The sequence below is a fragment of the Saccopteryx bilineata genome, chromosome 4 (assembly GCF_036850765.1).
Source record: "Saccopteryx bilineata isolate mSacBil1 chromosome 4, mSacBil1_pri_phased_curated, whole genome shotgun sequence".
NCBI lineage: Eukaryota > Metazoa > Chordata > Mammalia > Chiroptera > Emballonuridae > Saccopteryx > Saccopteryx bilineata.
The window spans coordinates 263,230,567-263,253,592 of record NC_089493.1 but is presented as its reverse complement, the minus strand read 5'-3'; the positions used below and the strand labels follow the sequence as shown (position 1 = coordinate 263,253,592).

The 23,026-nt window shown below is 41.1% G+C and overlaps 1 protein-coding gene across 1 annotated transcript in view; it reads right to left on the bottom strand.

The window, feature by feature from the left end:
• PILRA (paired immunoglobin like type 2 receptor alpha) overlaps positions 1–20,108 on the bottom strand; it is a 35,989-nt gene extending 15,881 nt beyond the window's left edge. The window contains exons 1-2 of the mRNA XM_066278031.1: positions 19,928–20,108; positions 19,206–19,595 (exon numbers count right to left, since the gene is read on the bottom strand). Of these exons, the coding sequence (XP_066134128.1) occupies positions 19,206–19,595; positions 19,928–19,985 (448 nt within the window). The 5' untranslated portion in view covers positions 19,986–20,108. The remainder of the gene's footprint in view (positions 1–19,205; positions 19,596–19,927) is intronic.
• Between the last annotated feature and the right edge of the window lie 2,918 nt (positions 20,109–23,026).

The window sequence follows — 23,026 nt, the reverse complement described above, 5'->3', positions numbered from 1 at the left end:
ATTAATTAATTTACTGTGACAGAGACAGAGAGAGAGACAGATAGAAACAGACAGACAGGAAGGGAGAGAGATAAGAAACATCAATTCTCCGTTGCAGCACTCTAGTTGTTCATCAATTGCTTTCTCTCATGTGCCTTGACTGGGGGGCTACAGCAGAGCAAGTAACCCCTTGCTCAAGCCAGCAACCATGGGGTAATGTCTATAATCCTGTGCTCAAACCAGCAACCCTGCACTCAAGCTGTTGAACCCACACTCAAGCCGGATGAGCTTATGCTCAAGCTGGCGACCTTGGGGCTTTGAACCTGGGTCCTCTGCGTCCCAGTCTGACACTCTATCCACTGCACCACCGCCTGGTCAGGCTGGCCTAGTTATTTTAGTGCTAGTAATTTTTCCTATGGGAATGCTGGTGCAGATATTAAAAGGCCTGTGTTTAAGGGTGTTCTTTGCAGCATTGTTGTGATGTGGCAACAACCCAAATGTCTTTAAATAGGAGACTAAGTAGATTATAATACATTGCTACAATAGGATAGATATATACAGCTATTTACATTCAATATTATTTTGTATTAGTCTCAGGTATACAAAATAGTGATTAGATAATCATATACTTTACAAAGTAGTACCCCAATATTTCAAGTACCCACTGGTCACCATACATAGTTATTACAATATTTTTGGCTATATTCCCTATGCCTTACTTTATATCCCCATGATTATTTTGTGACTACCAATTTGTACTTCTTAATCCCTTCCTGTTTTTCACCCAGCCCCCTATCCCCAAACCCTTTCCATCTGTCAAATATCAATCTAATCTCTATATTTATAAGTCTGTTTCTATTTTGTTTATTTATTTTGCTTTTTAGATTCCACACATAAATGAAAGCATTTGGTATATGGCTTTCTCTGTTTGACTTATTTTACTTAGCATGATATCGTCTAGGTCCATTCATGCTATTACAAATGGTCAGATTATATTCTTTTTCATGGCTGACTAATATTCTATTATATCTATATACCACCACTTTTTTATTCACTTGCCTATTGATGAGCACTTGGGTTGCATTCATATCTTAGCTATTGTAAATAATGTAGCAGTGAACATAGGGGTGCATTTATTTTTTTAAATCAGTGTTTTGGGTTTTTTGGGGTATATACCCAGAAGTGGATATATATCAGTTCCATTTTTAAATTTTTGAGAAACCTCCAAGATTTCTATAGTGGTTGCACCAATCTTCATTCCTACCAATAGTGCATTAGGGTTCCAGTTTTTCCACATTTTTGTCAACACTTGTTTGTTGATTTATGGACACTAGCCATTCTGACAGGTGTGAGGTAGTAGCTTATTGTGGTTTTAGTTTACATTTCTCTGGTGGTTAGTACCATTGAGCATCTTTTCATATGTCTATTGGCTATCTGTATGTCCTTTTGGAGAAGTGTCTATTTATAAAGGTCTCCTGTCCATTTATTAATTGGATTTTTCATTTTTTGGTGCTGAGTTGTGTGAGGTCTTTATAAATTATAAATATTAACCCCTTATCAAATGTGTTATTAGCAAATATTTTCTTCCCATCAGTAAGTTGTCTTTTTGTTTTGTCAGTGGTTTCCTTTGTTGTGCAAAATCTTTTTGGTTTGATGTAGTTCCATTTGTTTATTTTTTTTCTTTTGTTTCTCTTGCATGAAGAGTATATCAGAAAAAATATTTGTGAGAGAAATGTCGGAGATTTTACTGCCTATGTTTTCTTCTAAGAGTTTTACTGTTTTAAGTCTGGCATTTAAATCTTCAATCCATTTTGAGTTTATCTTGCATGTATCTGTCTAATTTTCCCAACACCATTCACTGAAAAACTGTCTTTACCCCATTGTATATTCTTGTCTACTTTGTCATATATTAATTGCTCATACAGGTGTGAGTTTATTTCTGGTGTCTCTGTTCTGTTCCATTGATTTATATGCCTTTTATGCCAGTACCATGCTTTTTAAATTTTTTCTTTTTTAATGTGTGTGTGTGAGAGAAAGACACATACAGAAAGACAGAAATAGAAAATGGAAGGGAGAGAGATGAGAAGCATCAACTTGTAGTTGTGACACTTTTTTAGTTGTTAATTGATTGCTTCTCACAAGTGCTTTGACCAGGGGGCTTCAGCTTAGCCAGTGACCCTTTGCTCAAACCAACAACCTTGGGCTCAAACCAGCAACCTTGGGCTTTAAGCCAGTGACTTTTGGGCTCAAGCCAGCAACCATGGAATCATGTTGATGATACCACACTCAAGCCAACCACCCTGCTCTCAAGCTGGTGAGCTTGCACTCAAGCTGATGACCTTGGGGATTTGAACCTGGGACCTTAGTATCCCAGGTCAATGCTCTATCCACTGTGCCACCACTGTTCAGGCAGTACCATATTATTTTGATTATTATAGTCTTGTAGTATAGTTTGATATTATGTAGCATGATACCACCAACTTTGTTCTTCTTTTTCAAGACTGCTGTGGCTGTTTGGGGGGTCTTTTGAGGTTCCATATAAATTTTTGGATTATTTGTTCTAGTTCTGTGAAATGCACTATTGATATTTTGATAGGAATTGTGTTGAATATATAGATTGCACTGGGTAGTATGGACATCTTAATGATGTTAATTCTTCCAATTCATGAGCATGGTATATGCTTCCATTTATTTGTATTTTCTTCAATTTCTTTCTTTAGTGTCTTATAATTTCTGAGTACAGGTCTTTTACCTCGTTGGTTAAATTTATCCCTAGGTATTTTATTTTATTTTTGATACCATAGCTATTAAAACAAAAGGCATGAATGTATATGTGCTGAAATGGAAAGATACTTGAGGTGCATACAGTACAAATAGGAGGTTGTAGAGCAAAATAGTATGCAGTTTAATTATATTTTTCTATATCTATACCTATATCTGTATGTATATCTACAGATATATCTGTAAGAGAGAACATTTCCACAGAAAGAGGAAAACCAACAACCTTTATTTGCTGGGCAGATAAAGTGGAGAGGGAGAAACATACTTTTAATTTGATTCTCTTTTGTGCTGTTTGATAATTTTAAAAATTATGTGCAAGTATTAATAGTACCCTTATTATTTAAAATTTTAATATTTATTTTTATCAGAGTTGTATAGGCACATAATTTAAGAGTGCAAAAATTGTATACAGCTTATAAAAACAGCAATTTCATAAGTAAATCAGAAAAAACTAAGAACTATATGATTCCATACATAGGTGGGACATAAAAATAAGACTCAGAGACATGGACAACAGTGTTGGGGTTACAGGGTGGGGGGGAGGAGAGGGAGGGGGTTGGGGGAGGGGAGGGGCACAAAGAAAACCAGTTAGAAGGTGACGGAAGACAATTTTATCAATGTCACCCCACTAAAATTAATAATAATAAAAAAAGAAATGATGACATCGGATCATGTACAACAACATGAATGGACCTTGAGAATATTATACTAAGTGAAATAAGTAAATAAGAAAAAGCTAAGAACTGTATGATTTCACACATAGGTGGGATACAAAGCTGAGACTCATGGACATAGATAAGAGTGCAGTGGTTACCAAGGGGAGGGAGATGTAGAGAAAGGGAAAGGGGACTTGGGGGAAGTGTGTAAAGAGGGACAAATACTAGGTAATGGAAAATGATTTGGCTTTAGGTTATAGATATACAACACAATTCACTATTTAAATGATGAAGTGATGTTTGCCTGAAATCTCTGTATACTTATTGATCAATGTCACCCAGTTAAAATTAATTTTCTAAATTACAAAAATAGAGAATTTAGAAAAAAAAAAAACAAAAACAAAAATGAAAAATCCCAGCAATTTCTTGCATAAGCCTCCTCACTCCCTTCCCACTCCCCAGAGGCAACTATTTTTAGCACCTATAGCTGAGCCTCATATTTCTAAATCACATGTGCATACTGCTGTTGTTTGAGGTTTCTTGTTTTAGGTAGTATATATTTACTTCCTACTTTTGAAATTGAAGAATTAGATCTCTTACACCCTCATTTTCTCCATTTTACTCAGCTTTCAGCATTTGACATTTCCCTTTCATGAAATGGGTTCTTCACTTGCCTTCTGGGACACCATTCTCTATTGCTTCTTCTCCTGACTCCTGAGTGGCTTCTTCTCAGTCTTCTTTGTTGATTCCTCTTTGTCTTCCCAACAGTCCTAGCACCTCCTCTCTATCTACACTCACTTTCCAGATAATCTCACCCAGCCTCACAGCATTATTACTAGCGATAATTACTCCCAAATGCACACACCCAGCCGACACTCCCCTGCACTTCAGACTCATCTATCTCACTGCCCATCATACTCCATTCGTTTTTCTGTTAAGATTTCAAATTTAAGATGTCCAAAACAGAGCTCTTGATTTCCTCCCAAACTGTTTCTCTCCCATTCCCCTTTTCAGCCACTCTATCCTTTATGATGCTCAGGCCAAAAGCCTTAGAGTCATCCTTGGTTCTTCTCTCTTTCTCACCCCCACATCCAATCATCTGCAAATTCTGTCCACTTTGTCTTCACAGTATAACCAGCATCTGGCCACTTCTCACCCGCCATTGCTGACACCCTAATCAAGCCACATTACTTTTCACTGGTCTTCCAACAGCTAGACAGACACTTTTCAGTATAAATCAGGTCACTGCACTCCTCTGCAGGACACCCTCTCTAGCCACCATCACACTGAGTGACAGTTCTTACCTTGGCTTTCAAAGCCTCACAGGTCCTGCCCCACTGTCTGTTCTAACCTCACCTCCTGCCTTCCTCAGCCTCTTCATCTGCTTCGGCCACTCTTATCTTACCTCATGGTGTGGGAGACTGCAAGCTGACAAAAGTCCTTGCAGTTTAACGCTTAAGCCAAAGGGCTAAGCTCTTCCTCACAATCTCTGATTGTTTGATTAAGTTGGTAAAGGCAATTTACATGCCCTTCCCCACACCTCCATGTTAGCTGTAATGCTGATGTTTTCTACTCCTCTCATTCCCCCTGTCCCTCAAAGAGACTGGAGGCAGTTGCTGTTTTCTTTTTATCTTTTGTTTTGTGAAGTTAAGATGTTAGGCATGGTGGGGGGGTCTTCTGCACTTGGGATACTTTTTGGTTTGCCTCAGAAATGTGAATTTGTATCTGAGCTCTCTTTGTTTTGCAAATGGCTTTGCTCTGCACTATAAATAAAGTGTTTTGAGGGTAGGGGCTCATTCTTGCAGACCATCAGTCTTGGCAATGAGTCCTCCTGGTTCCATCCTTTATCTCTCTGTGTTTATTTTCTAATCCTCCACATTCCCACTTGAGACCTGCATAATTATGAGTCATGCTGGCTTGCAACATTATGGCCTTTACCTTGCTGTTCCCTCTTGACTGGAACATTCTTCTCTAGACCTCTCCCTCACTTCCTGTGCCCAGGTTGGATTTTTCAGCTGCTTCACCACCTGCTTTGTGCCTTTGAAGAAAATGGTCTTGGTGGATTCCATCCATGGGCTCTCACTCCTTGGTTTTCATTCAGTGGCCAATGGGAGTCGTTAGCAGAGACAGAAGGAGAGAAGATTTATGTCAGGGTAAAGCCCTTTGCTCTCTCTCTGATGGGCACTGCATGAGTCTGTGTTCTCCAGAGAAACAGAATCAATAGGATATATAGGAATACAGGAAGAGTTTTGTTATGAGTTTTTGGCTCACACTATAAAAGAGTCTGAGAAGTCCCATGATCTGCTGTCTGCAAGAAGAAGGCCCAGGAAAGCCAGTTGCATACTTCTAGTCAATCTGAGGGTCCAAGAACCAGGAGCTCTGATGTCTGAGGTCAGAAGAAGATGAATGTGCCAGCTCAAGCAGAGAAGAGAGCAAATTTACCCTTCCTTATTGTCCAATTTGGGCACATACTGAATGGATAATGCTCACTGCTAATTTTTTCAAAAAACCTCTCACCTCCAGAAACAATGTCTTACCAGCTATCTGGGTAGCCCTTAGCCCAGTCAAGCTGACACATAAAACTAACACTCATGGGCATGCTGACTCTCCCCAGAGGCCACAGCTCCTCTCCGGGGCCCAGTACCCACTCCCTCCCCTGTTCCTTAGGCCTGTGGCTGGTTCCAGGTGTCTCACCATCCCTGATAGGTTTTCCTACCCTGTGCCCCACTCAGAATTCTCCTCATTACCCTGTTTGAGTGGCTGCTTCCTGCTGGGACTCTGACTAGGATCCCAGAGGTCCTCCTTGTTCCATCTGGGTACAGAAGCCCCCTAGCAACCTCTATCCCATCGATTCTGCTTCATTTTCCTCCTTTTCTCTTCACCACCACCTGATATAGAACTAATTTGTTTCCTTTTTGAGAGATTTTTTTTCCCTAACTCAAATATAAGTTCCATTGTTGAGAATATTTTTAAAAATTGCTGATTTCCCAGTGCCATAGTAGACAATCAATATGTGTTAAATGAATGAATGAAATAATTCAAGGCTGAGTATCTTGGAATTTCAAGGTACTCAGCCATTGTCGTCTAGCTTCTTGTGTTGCTCTTGAGATATCCAAAGCCAACTGATTCCTGGATCTCTGGATTGGTCCTGTTTCTTTCCTCCTTGGAAATTTGTTGTATCTTCTTTTTATCTCTGACATTAAAATTTTTCATGTTGCAGTGTCTTGCAGTAGGTTTTTTGTTTTGTTTTTTGTTGGTTTGTTTGTTTTTCTTACCCATTTTGCCAGGCTCTTTTGTTCTAGAAAATTTCTAGAATAATTGCTTTAATATTTTCTTCCCCATTCTGTTCTCTATTTCTGGAACTAGTATTATTCAGAGGTTGGACCTCTTAGATGAAGCTTCATTTTTTTCTTATCTTTTTTTATTGTTTCTATATTATATTAACTGAATCATATCTGTTATCACTTCCGAAAATAGTCACAGGGTCTGGGGATTAGGACATGGACATACCTTTTCATAGACCACCTATATTCAACCCGCTACAATTTCCAAATCTTTGACCTTTTGTTCTACCTTCTGAAAGATTTCCATAAACTTCATCTTTCAATCTTTTTTTTTTTATCAAATTTTCCATCTTTGCTATTTTATCTCTAATTTCCAAGGGCTCCTTTATTGTTTGGAAGGCTCCCTTGTAAAGCACCTTTTTTTGTCACATACATGCATGACTTTCTGAAAATGATTGTAACTTGGCAATGTTACTTTCCTTCCACTGTCTTGGCTTTTTTGAGGTTCTTTTTTATCCTCTCTCTATCTCCACCCTTATTGTTATGTTCTCTGAACTTCATGGGAGAAACTTTCCTTAAATATTTGGTTTAGTCATGTTTCAAAATGGCGCCTCTAGTCTGGGGCATCCCTGGCACAGCTGAGGCGAGGGTACAGTTCTCGGTGCTGGGGAACTTAGTGTGAGACGGAGACCCCACTCTCCTTGCCCTTTTGGCCCCCAGTGGGCAGAAAACCACGCTGATTGGAGCTGTGTGTGTCATGGAGGAAAGTGCTTGTCAGTTAGTGGCTGTAGAATGATCTGTTAGGTTTCTAGATCTTTTTTTTTGGCCCCATCAGAGAGATTTCCCAGAGAAGAATCTCCTGGTCTTCTGTCCCTGGTGGGATGGGGGGACATCAGCCTGGCTGCCTGAGTCCTAGGAGGCATCTAAGGGAGTCAGCTTTTTAGGGTCTCATCAATTCACCAAATCTCCAGTTTTTTTGTGTGTGTGTGTGTGTATTTTTCTGAAGCTGGAAACGGGGAGAGACAGTCAGACAGACTCCCGCATGCGCCCGACCGGGATCCACCCGGCACGCCCACCAGGGGCGATGCTCTGCCCACCAGGGGGCGATGCTGAGGAAGGAGGGGGTGGGGGTGGAGAAGCAAATGGGCGCTTCTCCTATGTGCCCTGGCCGGGAATCGAACCCGGGTCCCCCACATGCCAGGCCGATGCTCTACCGCTGAGCCAACCGGCCAGGGCCCAAATCTCCAGTTTTAAGAACTGAACCCTTGCCCCCAGTTATGCCCAGGGTACTTCACTCAGACTCCTGGTTCATTTTTTTTTTTAGTAAATGAATCTCATCTTCTGCTGGTGTGGGGGATGGGGTTATGGAGATTTTCCTGGTCTTAAATAGATTTCAACAAATCCTCTAGTTATCAGACCCCCTTTCACCCCCACTTTCAGGTACTTGGGGTTGCTGTTCCTGAACCTTTATGGGGTTTTGCAGTGCAAATTGTCTTGCTCTGGGTTGCCCCATTGCTGGCTTAGGGTTCAGCTTATCTGGTCTCCTAAGTCAGTTACATTAGTTTATTTGTTTCCAGTTTCCCAGATTTTGTTTTGGTCCACCGAGCTCACATAGTATTTTTCTTGTGGATTTTTTTCTTTAAAAAATTGCCTATGCTGTCTATGTTAGGAGTCAGAGGAGGTAAACAGGTACTTAAAGCCCTCCATCTTGGTCAGAATTTATGCATTATTTCACAGTGAAAATTATAAGAAATAAATATCAAAAATAATGTTGCACATTAATAATAAAAATAAAGAATATAGGGGGAAAAGCCTTGTGAGACATTTATATGAGCTTCAGAAGAACACTACTGAGGTTTACTGAGGGATAAAAAATAAGACCTGTTCCTGGGTGGGAATATTGTATATTACACTGATTTTAGTTTCTGCCAATTACTTTATAGGCTTAATACAATTCTGATTTTAAAAATCTTTGTGGGCCCTGGCTGGTTGGCTCAGAGGTAGAGCATCAGCCCACCATGTAGATGTCCAGGGTTTGATTCCCAGCCAAGGCACACAGAAGAAGCAAATATCTGCTTCTCTCTATCTCCCCCACCCGCAGCCATGGCTCAACTGGAGAGAGTTGGCCCTGGACACTGAGGATGGCTCCATGGCCTCCACTTGAAGCACTAAGAACAGTTCGATTGTTGAGCAACAGAGCAACACTGCAGATGGGCATAGCATTGCCCACCCTGTAGGGAGCTTGTCAGGTGGGTTCCCGTTGCACCACTAGTGGAAGTCTGTCTAGTCTCCTATTCTCTCATGTAAAAAGAAAAAAAAATCTTTTACAGAGACAGAGAGAGAGAGTCAGAGAGAGGGATAGACAGGGACAGACAGGCAGGAACAGAGAGATGAGAAGCATCAATCATTAGTTTTTCATTGCGTGTTGCAACACCTTAGTTGTTCATTGATTGCTTTCTCATATGTGCCTTGACCGTGGGCCTTCAGCAGACTGAATAACCCCTTGCTTGAGCCAGCGACCTTGGGCTCAAGCTGATGAGCTTTTTGCTCAAACCAGATGAGCCCGTGCTCAAGCTGGAGACCTCGGGGTCTCGAACCTGGGTCTTCCGCATCCCAGTCCGATGCTTTACCCACTGCGCCACCACCTGGTCAGGCGAAAAAAAATCTTTGTGAATATTTTTTCCAGAATTTGGCAAACTTACTCTAACATTTACATGAAAGAATATGCAGACAACAATAATAAAGTTATTGAAGAAGAAGTAATGTTGTTGAGATGAAAATAGTCTTATCAGTCATTGAAATATAAGGTTGCAATATATAAAATCTGTGGTATTAATATAAGAAAAGACAAGTGATAAATATCTGATAGTGGTTAATATCTAAATATCCAAATAACTCATACACTTCAATAGCAAAACACAAAAAATCAATTTAAAAATAAGCAAAGGTCCTGAATAGACATTTCTCCAGAGAAGATATACAAAAGGGCAAAAGGTAATAGAAAGATTCTTAGATCACTAGTCATTAGGAAAATGCAAATCAAAACCACGAGATAGGTTTCATTAATCATGATAGCATCTCCTCTCAACAAACAGAAATGCTTATTAATATGATAATAGTAAGAAATATTTGAATAAATGTTTACATATGCATATATATACATACATACATGTATATATCCTTATACCTAAATTGAAAATTAAAGACTAATTTAAGCCTGACCAGATGGTGGCACAGTGTATAGTGCATCGAACTGGGATGCAGAGGACTCAGACTCTAAACCCTGAGGTTGCTGGCTTGAGCACGGGCTCACCCAGTTTGAGCCTGGACTCTCTGGCTTAAGCATAGGATCATAGACATGACCCCATGGTCGCTGGCTTGAGCCCAAGGTCACTGGCTTGAGCAAGGGGTCACTCAGTTTGCTGTAGCCCCCCGGTCAAGGCACATATGAGAAATCAATCAATGAACAACTAAGGAGCTGCAATGAGGGATTGATGCTTCTCCTCTCTTTCCCTTCCTGTCTGTCTGTCCCTATCTGCCCCTCTCTGTGACTCTCTTTATCTCTCTCTTTCTCTCACACACACATACTGATTTAAAAGTTTAAAAATCAAACAAATCCACAATGAACTATCACCTCACACCTGTTAGAATGGCTATCATCAAAAAGATAAGAATTAACAAATGCTGGAGGGGATGTGGATAAAAGGGAACCTTGTACAATGTTGGTGGAGTAGAAATTGGTGCAGCCACTATGAAAAATAGAAGATCCTCAAATAATTAAAAATAGACCTACCATATAATTTAGCCATTGTACTTCTGGGAATATATTCAATGGAAATAAAACTAGTAGTTCAACAAGATAACTGCACCCCCACACTTATAGCAGCATCATTTACAATTGTCAAGACATGAAAACAAGCTTAGTATGCACTGGTGGAAGAATGGATAAAGAAGTTGTGATGGGTGATATATATATATTAGAATATTATTCAGCTATAAAAAGGAGGAAACCCTACCATTATTTGCCACATATGAATAGACTTGGAAGGCATTATGCTAAATAAAATAAGTTAGACAGAAGAAGACCAATACTGTATGATCTCACTTTTATGTAATATCTAAGTAACTCAAAAGCCCAAACTCGTAGAAAAAGAGATAACACTTCTGATTAACAGAGGCTGAAGGCGGGGGAAGGGGGAATTGGAGGTAGATGATCAAAAGGTACAAACTTCCAGTTACAAAATCAGTACCTAAGTACCAGGGCTACAATGACTATAGCTAACCGCTTTATGGCATACAGGAGAGTTGTTAAGAGAGTAAATCCTAAGAGTTCTAATCACAAGAAGAATCTTTTTAACCTTTTTTCTTATTTTTTATTGTATTTATATGAGAACATGGGTGTTAGCTGATCCTACTGAGGTAATTGTTTCATAGTATGTGTAAATGAAACTATCATGCTGTACATCTTAAAGTTACATACTGATGTATGTTAATTACTTCTCAGTAAAACTTGAAAAAAATAGGTTAGCATTCTAAGAGGGACTTGTAAAGAACATAAAAAATATTTGACCCTTTAAACAAACAAATGAACAAAAGGTGAAAGAGAATGGAGAGATGCATCCTCTACCACAAAAGAACTTAGAAGCCAGGCCTATGAATCAATGGAGAAGAGAAAAAATATTCAAGGACTCAGTGAATGAGATTGGGACAATTGATTAGTTTCTTTGTATAAAGATTAATTTACTTATTTGTCTCACATCACATACCAAAATAAATTCTCACAACATTAAAGAATTTTATTGTGAAAAGAAATCATACAAAAGTTAGAAGAAATTGAAATATTCTCAACCCCTGTGGGATATGAGATTTTAGGCTTAGAAATTAAAGAAAAATAATTAAGAAGATTAATACTATTAGATTTGGCTATAAAAGAAAACATTTGTACATAAAAAAATTAATAAGCCAATCACAAACTTATCAATTAAATTTTCTGCAAATATTCCTTTAGTGTAACGTCTTTGCATTGAAGTACTTGGATGAAAAGTACTCCTCTCAGTTATGTACTTTCTTGTACTTTTGTTTTTTTTAAAAAAAATCAGCAAGCCTGATCTGTGGTGGCGCAGTGGGATAAAGCATTGACCTGGAAATGCTGAGGTCGCCGGTTCGAAACCCTGGGCTTGCCTGGTCAAGGCACATATGGGAGTTGATGCTTCCAGCTCCTCCCCCCTTCTCTCTCTTTCTGTCTCTCCTTTCTCTCTCTCTCTCCTCTCTAAAAATGAATAAATAAATAAAAAGCATGGTATTTATAAAAAAAAAAATCTTCAGGCACTGACTGGGCAGTTCAGTGGCTTAAAAAAATCAGCATGAATATCCTATTAATTGCATTAATTGAAAAAATTAATTTATTGATGAAAAAACCTATACTAAATGTGACTCAAACAGACAAATGAGAAAAGGAAGAATTAGGAAAGAATAAAGAGTGATCTAAAAAGAGACAAAATTGCTTAAAAATGGCCATTTGACGGAAATGGCGCCGTGAGCAGCGCGTCCGACAGCTCTCCCCTAAATCACAACAAATTTATCAACTAGAAACAGAAAAATTTATCCTCGGAGCATTCCGGAGTTCCACACAAACTGATAGCGAAAGGATTGTTATCACTTGAATCTGAGAGACGAGGGTGTGGAGGAATCTACCACAGGGACGTTCTTTCAAACCGCAAGGAAGTGCGCCTGTGTGCTATCAATAAGACCACCCTCAGATGCCGATAAGAAAGAGGAAATCGAATATTATGGATACAAAAGAAAGAGAGGTAACACAAATAGATGTGGAAAAATCTATGGAGAAAAGACTTAACATATTGGAAGCCTTGGAGCTAAATGACAGAGAATTTAAAATAGAAATCTTAAAAATACTCAGAGAGATACAAGAAAACACAGAAAGGCAATATAGGGAGATCAGAAAACAACTCAATGAACACAAAGAATATATTACCAAGGAAATTGAAACTATAAAAACAAATCAAACAGAAATGAAAAACTCAATTCACGAGCTGAAAAACGAGGTAACAAGCTTAGCTAACAGAACAGCCCAGATTGAAGATAGGATTAGTGAAATAGAAGACAAACAACTTGAGGCACAACAGAGAGAAGAAGAAAGAGACTCAAAAATAATAAAAAATAAGAAAGCACTACAGGAATTGTCTGACTCCATCAGAAAGAATAACATAAGAATAATAGGTATATCAGAGGGAGAAGAGAAAGAAAATGGAATGGAGAATATACTCAAACAAATAATAGACGAGAACTTCCCAAGCCTGTGGAAAGAACTAAAGCCTCAAATTCAAGAAGCAAACAGAACACCAAGTTTTCTTAACCCCAACAAACCCACTCCAAGGCACATCATAATAAAGATGACACAAACCAATGACAAAGAAAAAATTCTCAAGGCAGCCAGGGAAAAGAAGAGTACAACATATAAAGGAAGGCCTATTAGATTATCATCAGATTTCTCAGCAGAAACTCTACAAGCTAGAAGAGAGTGGACCCCAATATTTAAAGCCCTGAAAGAGAGGAACTTTCAGCCAAGAATACTATACCCATCAAAGCTATCCTTCAAGTATGAAGGAGATATAAAAACATTCACAAATACAGAAAAGATGAGAGAATTTATCAACAGAAAGCCCCCACTCCAGGAAATACTAAAGGGGGTTTTCCAACCAGATTCAAAGAACAAAAGAAAACAACACCACAAGTAACAGCTCCACCAAGAACACAATAAAACCAAACTTAAACTGTGACAACAAAGGAAAAAAAGGGGGGAGAGGATGGAGATTAACAGTAGCAAAGGATGATGAAGTGCAGAAATACTTATAAGATAGGGTACTACAATGAATATGGTAGGTACCCTTTTCATTACTTAATGGTAACCACCCTTAAAAAAACCACCACAAAAACACTTGACTTAAAAAAGGTAGCAACAGAGGAAAGAAGTATGGAACACAAACAAACAAAAACAAATGATAGAAAAACAAAAGAGAAGAATCAAACTAGATACAAAACTAACAGAAAGCAATTTATAAAATGGCAGTAGGGAACCCACAAGTGTCAATAATTACACTAAATGTAAATGGATTAAACTTACCAATAAAAAGACACAGAGTAGCAGAATGGATTAAAAAAGAAAATCCAACTATATGCTGCCTACAAGAAACACATCTAAGCAACAAGGATAAAAACAAATTCAAAGTGAAAGGCTGGAAAACAATACTCCAAGCAAACAACACCCAAAAAAAAGCAGGCGTAGCAATACTCATATCTAATAATGCTGACTACAAGACAGAAAAAGTACTCAGAGACAAAAATGGTCATTTCATAATGATTAAGGGGAAGCTGAATCAAGAAGACATAACAATCCTTAATATATATGCACCAAACCAAGGAGCACCAAAATATATAAGACAGCTACTTATTGACCTTAAAACAAAAACTAACAAAAATACAATCATACTTGGAGACCTCAATACACCGCTGACGGCTCTAGATCGGTCATCCAAACAGAGAATCAATAAAGATATAGTGGCCTTAAACGAAATACTAGAACACCTGGATATGATAGACATCTACAGGACACTTCATCCCAAGGCGACAGAGTATACATTTTTCTCTAGTGTACATGGAACATTCTCAAGAATTGACCATATGTTGGGCCACAAAGACAATATCAGCAAATTTAGAAAAATTGAAATTGTACCAAGCATATTTTCTGATCATAAAGCCTTGAAACTAGAATTCAACTGCAAAAAAGAGGGGGAAAAACCCACAAAAATGTGGAAACTAAACAACATACTTCTAAAAAATGAATGGGTCAAAGAAGAAATAAGCGCAGAAATCAAAAGATATATACAGACAAATGAAAATGAAAATACGACATATCAGAATCTCTGGGATGCAGCAAAAGCAGTAATAAGAGGAAAGTTCATATCACTTCAGGCCTATATGAACAAACAAGAGAGAGCCGAAGTAAACCACTTAACTTCACACCTTAAGGAACTAGAAAAAGAAGAACAAAGACAACCCAAAACCAGCCGAAGAAAGGAGATAATAAAAATCAGAGCAGAAATAAATGAATTAGAGAACAGAAAAACTATAGAAAAAATCAATAAAACAAGGAGCTGGTTCTTTGAAAAGATCAACAAAATTGACAAACCCTTGGCAAGACTCACCAAGGAAAAAAGACACAGGACTCAAATAAATAAAATCCAAAATGAAAGAGGAGAGATCACCACAGACATCATAGAAATACAAAGAATTATTGTAGAATACTATGAAAAATTATATGCCACCAAATACAACAATCTAGAAGAAATGGATAAATTCCTAGAACAATACAACCTTCCTAGACTGAGTCATGAAGAAGCAGAAAGCCTAAACAGACCAATCAGCAGGGAGGAAATAGAAAAAACTATTAAAAATCTCCCCAAAAATAAAAGTCCAGGCCCAGACGGTTATACTAGCGAATTCTATCAAACATTCAAAGAAGACTTGGTTCCTATTCTACTCAAAGTCTTCCAAAAAATTGAAGAAGAAGCAATACTTCCAAACACATTTTATGAGGCCAACATAACCCTCATACCAAAACCTGGCAAGGATGGCACAAAGAAAGAAAACTACAGACCAATATCTCTAATGAATACAGATGCTAAAATACTAAACAAAATACTGGCAAACCGAATACAACAACATATTAAAAAAATAATACATCATGATCAAGTGGGATTCATCCCAGAATCTCAAGGATGGTTCAACATACGCAAAACGGTTAACGTAATACACCATATCAACAAAACAAAGAACAAAAACCACATGATCTTATCAATAGATGCAGAAAAGGCTTTTGATAAAATACAACACAATTTTATGTTTAAGACTCTCAACAAAATGGGTATAGAAGGAAAATATCTCAATATGATAAAGGCCATATATGATAAACCATCAGCCAACATCCTATTAAACGGCATAAAACTGAGGACTTTCTACCTTAAATCAGGAACAAGACAGGGTTGTCCACTCTCTCCACTCTTATTCAACGTGGTGCTAGAAGTTCTGGCCAGAGCAATCAGACAAGACAAAGAAATAAAAGGCATCCATATCGGAAAAGAAGAAGTAAAGCTATCACTTTTTGCTGATGATATGATCCTATACATCGAAAACCCTAAGGACTCCACAAAAAGATTATTAGAAACAATAAACCAATACAGTAAGGTCGCAGGATACAAAATTAACATACAAAAGTCCATAGCCTTTCTATATGCCAACAATGAAATATTAGAAAATGAACTCAAAAACATAATCCCCTTCACGATTGCAACAAAAAAAATAAAATACCTAGGAATAAACATAACAAAGAACGTAAAGGACCTATATAATGAAAATTACAAAGCATTGTTAAGGGAAATCGAAAAAGATACAATGAGATGGAAAAATATTCCTTGTTCTTGGATAGGAAGAATAAATATAATCAAAATGGCCATATTACCCAAAGCAATATACAAATTTAATGCAATTCCCATCAAAATCCCTATGAGATTTTTTAAAGAAATGGAACAAAAAATCATCAGATTTATATGGAACTATAAAAAACCCCGAATAGCCAAAACAATCCTAAGGAAAAAGAATGAAGCTGGGGGCATTACAATACCTGACTTTAAACTATATTATAGGGCCACGATAATCAAAACAGCATGGTATTGGCAGAAAAATAGACACTCAGACCAATGGAACAGAATAGAAAGCCCAGAAATAAAACCACATATATATGGTCAAATAATCTTTGATAAAGGGGCCAACAACACACAATGGAGAAAAGAAAGCCTCTTCAACAAATGGTGTTGGGAAAACTGGAAAGCCACATGCAAAAGAATGAAACTCGACTACAGCCTGTCCCCGTGTACTAAAATTAATTCAAAATGGATCAAAGACCTAAATATAAGACCTGAAACAATAAAGTACATAGAAGAAGACATAGGTACTAAAATCATGGACCTGGGTTTTAAAGAACATTTTATGAACTTGACTCCAATGGCAAGAGAAGTGAAGGCAAAGATAAATGAATGGGACTACATCAGAATTAAAAGTTTTTGCTCAGCAAGAGAAACTGATATCAAAATAAACAGACAGCCAACTATATGGGAACTGATATTTTCAAACGACAGCTCAGATAAGGGCCTAATATCCAAAATTTACAAAGAACTCATAAAACTCAACAACAAACAAACAAACAATCCAATAAAAAAATGGGAAGAGGACATGAACAGACACTTCTCCCAGGAAGAGATACAAATGGCCAACAGATATATGAAAAGATGCTCAGCTTCATTAGTTATTAGAGAAATGCAAATCAAAACTACAATGAGATACCACCTCACTCCTGTTAGATTAGCTATTATCAACAAGACGGGTAATAGCAAATGTTGGAGAGGCTGTGGAGAAAAAGGAACCCTCATTCACTGTTGGTGGGACTGTAAAGTAGTACAACCATTATGGAGGAAAGTATGGTGGTTCCTCAAAAAACTGCAAATAGAACTACCTTATGACCCAGCAATCCCTCTACTGGGTATATACCCCAAAACCTCAGAAACATCGATACGTGAAGACACATGTAGCCCCATGTTCATTGCAGCACTGTTCACAGTGGCCAAGACATGGAAACAACCAAAAAGCCCTTCAATAGAAGACTGGATAAAGAAGATGTGGCACATATACACTATGGAATACTACTCAGCCATAAGAAATGGTGACATCAGATCATTTACAGCAAAATGGTGGGATCTTGATAACATTATAAGGAGTGAAATAAGTAAATCAGAAAAAAACAAGAACTACATGATTCCATACATTGGTGGAACATAAAAATGAGACTAAGAGACATGGACAAGAGTGTGGTGGTTACCAAGGGTGGGGGGGGGGAGGGAGGACATGGGAGGGAGGGAGGGAGAGAGTTAGAGGGAGGGGGAGGGGCACAGAGAACTAGATAGAGGGTGACGGAGGACAATCTGACTTTGGGCGAGGGGTTTGCAACATAATTTGATGACAAAATAACCTAGACATGTTTTCTTTGAATATATGTACCCTGATTTATTAATGTCATCCCATTACCATTAATAAAAATTTATTTAAAAAAAAATGGCCATTTAAGGAGATATGGAGGAGGTGTAGGAAGTATAAATCCAAGGTTGTCTTGCTTAATTCGGTTGTAAGCCACTTTATAATTGATCTAAAGCCAGCTCTGTGGTCAAGACGGGGCAGCGGTTTAACCAGGCTGGGAGGAGTGATTCATCTCTGACATAGTTTAGAGTTGCCAGCGCAAGTAATTATAAAAAGTAATTCAACTTACAACACACTCCTTTATGCCTGGGCCTGGGAGAGAGCCCCTTCCCCACTGCCCTGGAGACAGATAAGCCTAAATTCAAGTTCCCATACCCAGTGAGTAATATAGGTAGGTCTATTAATACAACACACCCTGTAGTATGTTAAAATAGGTCAAGACAACAAGATGATCTAGTCAGTAGGTGAGACTGAAGGGCTAATGGTTAAGAGAGGAGTTTCTGGGGTTAAACTAGGTTCAAATTCCATCTGCACCATGATGGTGACTTCGTGCAGGTGAAAGCCTCCTTTTCCCAGTCTGGAACCGGAAGATGATAGTGGTTCCTACTGTTATTGTGGGTTCCTGGTGCAGGTTAACTAGGGCCATGCACACCAATGTGTTCAGCTGGGACGTGGTGTACAGTAAGCAGGAGCTAGCTGCCCTGTTGCTGCTGCGGAGGGGCCTCTAACGACCAGGACAGAGGGAGCAGGGGACAACAGCGGGGTTGGGTGGGGGAGGTGGGGGGGGTCGCTGTGAGAGGCAAATGGGTACAGAGGGTGGAGGTGGGGAAGGAGAGGGAGAGATGGGGCTGGAGAGGGAGCACTGAGGGCCATGTTCTGGGGAGCAGAGTGGGGAAGGGAAGCAGGAAGACTGGGAACACAGGTGACAGGTGTTACCAGGGGCTGGGCGATGGGGATTCCTCAGGCAGCTGTTGGTGCCTCCTGTGTCTGCAGGCTGAGCTCATGGCTGTGGGGAGACTCAGACATGGACTAGCTGGGGCCCCACACAGACACATGACAAAGGGAAGGCAGGCCACATCCTGAAAAAGTCAAGTCCACCTGGAGGACATGGGGCAGGGGCAGGGCTCAGGGCTGGAGCCCCAGCGTGGGGAAAGAAGGGAGGGTAACCAGGGAGTCTGGAAGGTGCTGAAGCCTCGGGATTGGGTTGGGGCTGGGGCTGGGGCTGGGGGGGGGGTGTCAGTGAGGGGGGTGGGCAAGGAAAGCAGCCCAAGTTTGGGGAAGATTACAATGAAAAAGGTAAAGTCAGAGGCCTGAGAGGAGTTTGAGAGAAAGGTCAGGAAGAGAGGCGCCTGGACCAGTCCTGAGGGACGAGGGCACCCGTGGCCGGGGCAGTGGGACTCACCTCTGGTGATGGTGAGACTGGTCCCCAGGATGGACTGCCACATCTGCTGGCCTTCTTTCTGTGTGGTCAACTGGACTCGGCAGAAGTACGTACTGTTGTCCTCCTTCCGCAGGTTAGAGATCAGGAGGGAGCCGTTCCTCGCACCCTTTGTCCAGTTCAGGACGAGGCGGTTCTTAAAATCCTTATGGGTGAAAGGTGGGGTTGTGTTGTGGATGAACTTCCCGTGAAAATTTTCCCATCTCCAGAATATACTCTCTTGGGGATCCTTGGCTGGCTTCCAGGAGTAGCAGAAGGAGAAGGGGATGAGGATGGAGCCACCCTCAGGGGCTGAGAGGTGCTCTGGTTGGATGACTTCATAAATATTGTTTGATTTGCATTTTGCTGAGCCACCTGGAGGAGGGAGGGAGAGGGAGAGACTTTGAAGTCACCTGGACAGACAAAGAGGATAACCCCAGGCCATCTGGCACCCTCAGTCAAGGGCAGAAGTGTGAGAGATGGTAGGACTTGCCCTCTGGCTGGAGTCTGCCTCCCCAGGCTTGGGGTGGGGAGGGATTTGCGGGTGTGGAGAGCCAGCACTGTAGGAGCAGTCCAGCCCATTGCTTGTTGCAGGCGGGAAGCCTGGCTGGCTACCCCAGCAGACCCCTTTTCCAGACGCCTGGCCACAGCCCCTCCCCGGGGCCCCCCTGTGGCCCTGGGCAGAGCCAGGTGGTCCAGCCACTCACCATCCTGCAGAGATGCTGGCAGCAGCAGCAGCAGGGGCAGCAGCAGGGGCAGACCCATCGCCTTGCTCTCCTGCCTCTAGGCCAGAGGGGCTCTGTGGAAGGGCAGCCTCCTGGTATTCTGATCACCAGGAGAGGCAGGATCAGGTTCCTTCAGGGGACTGAGGGAGGGCGGGGGCCTTCCCCAAACACGCCTGCCCCAGAGTGACCAGCACTTCCTTTTTCAATCTGGCTTCTTCTTTTCCTCTATTGCAAAAGGGCCTCCCCTGTGGTCAGTGCAGAGAAAGCCATGATAATACGTCCCCGTCCCATCCTCATGCTGATAAGTGTGGTCCTGACCTTGGCTGCCCGGGGCCCCTCTTCTCCCACCTCAACTCCTTGTCTCTGCGAGGGACTGCCTCATCTCCTTAGGAGTCTGTCCCCACCTCTGTCTCTCTCTCTCCTTTTCTCTGCTTCTCTGTTTCTCTCTCTCATCCCAGGCGAAGGGGCAGTAGGATCAGCTCAGGCTCTTTTAGGAGAGGAAAGGCAGTCATGAGTCTCTGCCCAGCTACAGCCCCTTAGAGAGAAGGAGGAGGGAGACCCTGCTGGAGATGACCCCAGCCCCAGCAACAGGTGCATCCATCTGGCTCTTGACCCCTCGCCTTCCCGTGTAGTACACAGGCCCCATTCTGTTCCCTCTGTGCACCTCACACCCTCCCTGAGGTTAGGAGATAAAGCTGGTGTGCCACTCCCACCTCCTGAGAGAGTGGGCCTTCTGGAGGCCCCGGCTCTATGCACAGAATTCAAGTCCGGATCTGCAAGGCCCTCTGTCTACACCACTTCTCATGTGAGCGACTAAGACTCAGAGAGGGTGTGCCCCAGGTCCATGACTCTCAAGTGATGGGTCCAGACTCGAACTGCAGTCTTGCTGAGTCCACAGAGCCTTCTGTTCTTTCTGGATGCTTCTACCTGGTTGCACCACAGAACCTCTAGACCTCAGCATTAGAGTGCAGAGCTCTGGGGGGTGAGCCCCCCGACACTGTTTTTATGATGCTCCTTAGGCGATTCCATCCACAGCTGTGAGAGCCCTGGCCAAGTAAGCCAGAGCCTTCCCTGGACAGAGGGGATTAGAGATCAGAGCAGTAATGAGTCACCCCTGAAAGAGCCCCTGGGACCATCTCGAATGGAGAGCACTGCCAGCTTGTGACTGGTGCTGGACAGAGTGAGGGATTGGGGACTGGGGTCTTTGATGACTCACAGGAGGTTCTGCCCATCCCCTCCCCAGAATGAGGTTGGCATCAACTCACTGAGTAGACCATGGGAGTGGGTGGGCATGATTTCATCAGAGGAAGTGGCCTTGGTCTTCTGGCGATGGAAGCAGCAGACCAACTTCCCTTTTCTTTTTATCAGTTTCTTCCCCAGTCCTAACAGTTTTCTTCCACGCTTCTCTCAGGGCCGTAACTCTGTGCCTGCTTTTCTTACCCCTCCTCCGGGCCTGAGAAGGGAGGTTTCAAGTTTTTATGGAATCCTCTTATCTGAGTCAGGTGCTAAACATCCATTGCCTCCTTTACAGCTTTACAACATTCTGTGGTGGGTGCATTACTATCTCTATTTGTAACAGCTGGAAATGTGGGCAGAAGGAGACAACAAGGGACCCACTGGCTTGTCAGCAGGACCTCCAGAGGGTAGCCTGCCTTGTCTATGAGGTGATGATACCCATTCTTGCTTTGGCCCACTAGCTATGGGATCTGGCTGGAAAATTTTCTTGCCAGGCTACCTGAGAAGGGATCTGGACCCCACCAGAGGGCTTCATTGCCCATTTCATTGGGCAGCACAGACCATTTATAAAGCAGGCTCTGGGTAATTTTCACAGAGTACCTGCTGTGCAGATGCCCTCAGGGCTTGCTGGTTCCATGTAAGGTCTCCCTAGAGGCAAGTTGCACATTTCATGTTATGTTCAGTCCCCTGGACCCAGAAGGAATTGTGAGACATGATTTCTACTTAGAGATGGCGTGTGGTCTCCTGATTTTGTTCATCCTTTCTTCCCAGGAATGAGAGGGCCTGTGAATCAGCCTCAAGCTGTGGCTCCGCTCACAGAGTTCATAGAGGGGGATTCCAGGAGGAGAAGGGCCTGATGTTTTGTGATGCAAGGGTGAGCAGAACCTATATGCAGAAGGTGGCTATGGGGAGAGGTGAGCAGTGTGGTAAGGAGCAGGGCAGAGTGAGCCACGTACCACATTTCAAGAACCACTACCATAAACATGGGGCTGCATGTGTCTTTATGTACCAGTGTTTTTGAGTTTCGGGGGTATATATCCAGTAGAGGAATTACTGGGTCATATGGTAGTTCTATTTTTAATTTTTTGAGAAACCACCATACCTTCTTCCATAATGGTTGTACTACTTTACATTCCCACCAACAGTGGATGAGGGTTCCTTTTTCTCCACAGCCTCTTCAACATTTGTTATTACCTGTCTTGTTGATAATAGCTAATCTAACAGGAGTGAGGTGGTATCTCATTGTAGTTTTGATTTGCATTTCTCTAATAGCTATTGAAGATGAGCATCTTTTCATATATCTGTTGATCATTTGTATTTCTTCCTGGGAGAAGTGTCTATTCATGTCCTCTTCCCATTTTTTTATTGGATTGTTTGCTTGTTTGTTGTTGAGTTTTATGAGCAGCCAAGATATGGAAACAACCAAAAAGCCCTTCAATAGATGATTAGATAAAGAAGATGTGGTACATATATACTATGGAATACTACTCAGCCATAAGAAATGATGACATTGGATCATTTACAACAACATGGATGAACCTTGATAACATTATACTGAGTGAAATAAGTAAATCAGAAAAAACTAAGAACTATGTGATTCCTTACATAGGTGGGACATAAAAATGAGACTCAGGGACATGGACAAGAGTGTGGTGGTTACAAGGGGGAGCAGGAAAGGGGAGAAAGTGAGGGGGTGGGGGAGGGGATGGGCACAAAGAAAACCAGATAGAAGGTGAGGAAGACAATTTGACTTTGGTCAATGAGAATGTAGCATAAACAAATGTCAAAATAACCTAGAGATGTTTTCTCTGAACCTATGTACCCTGATTGAGCAATGTCACCCCG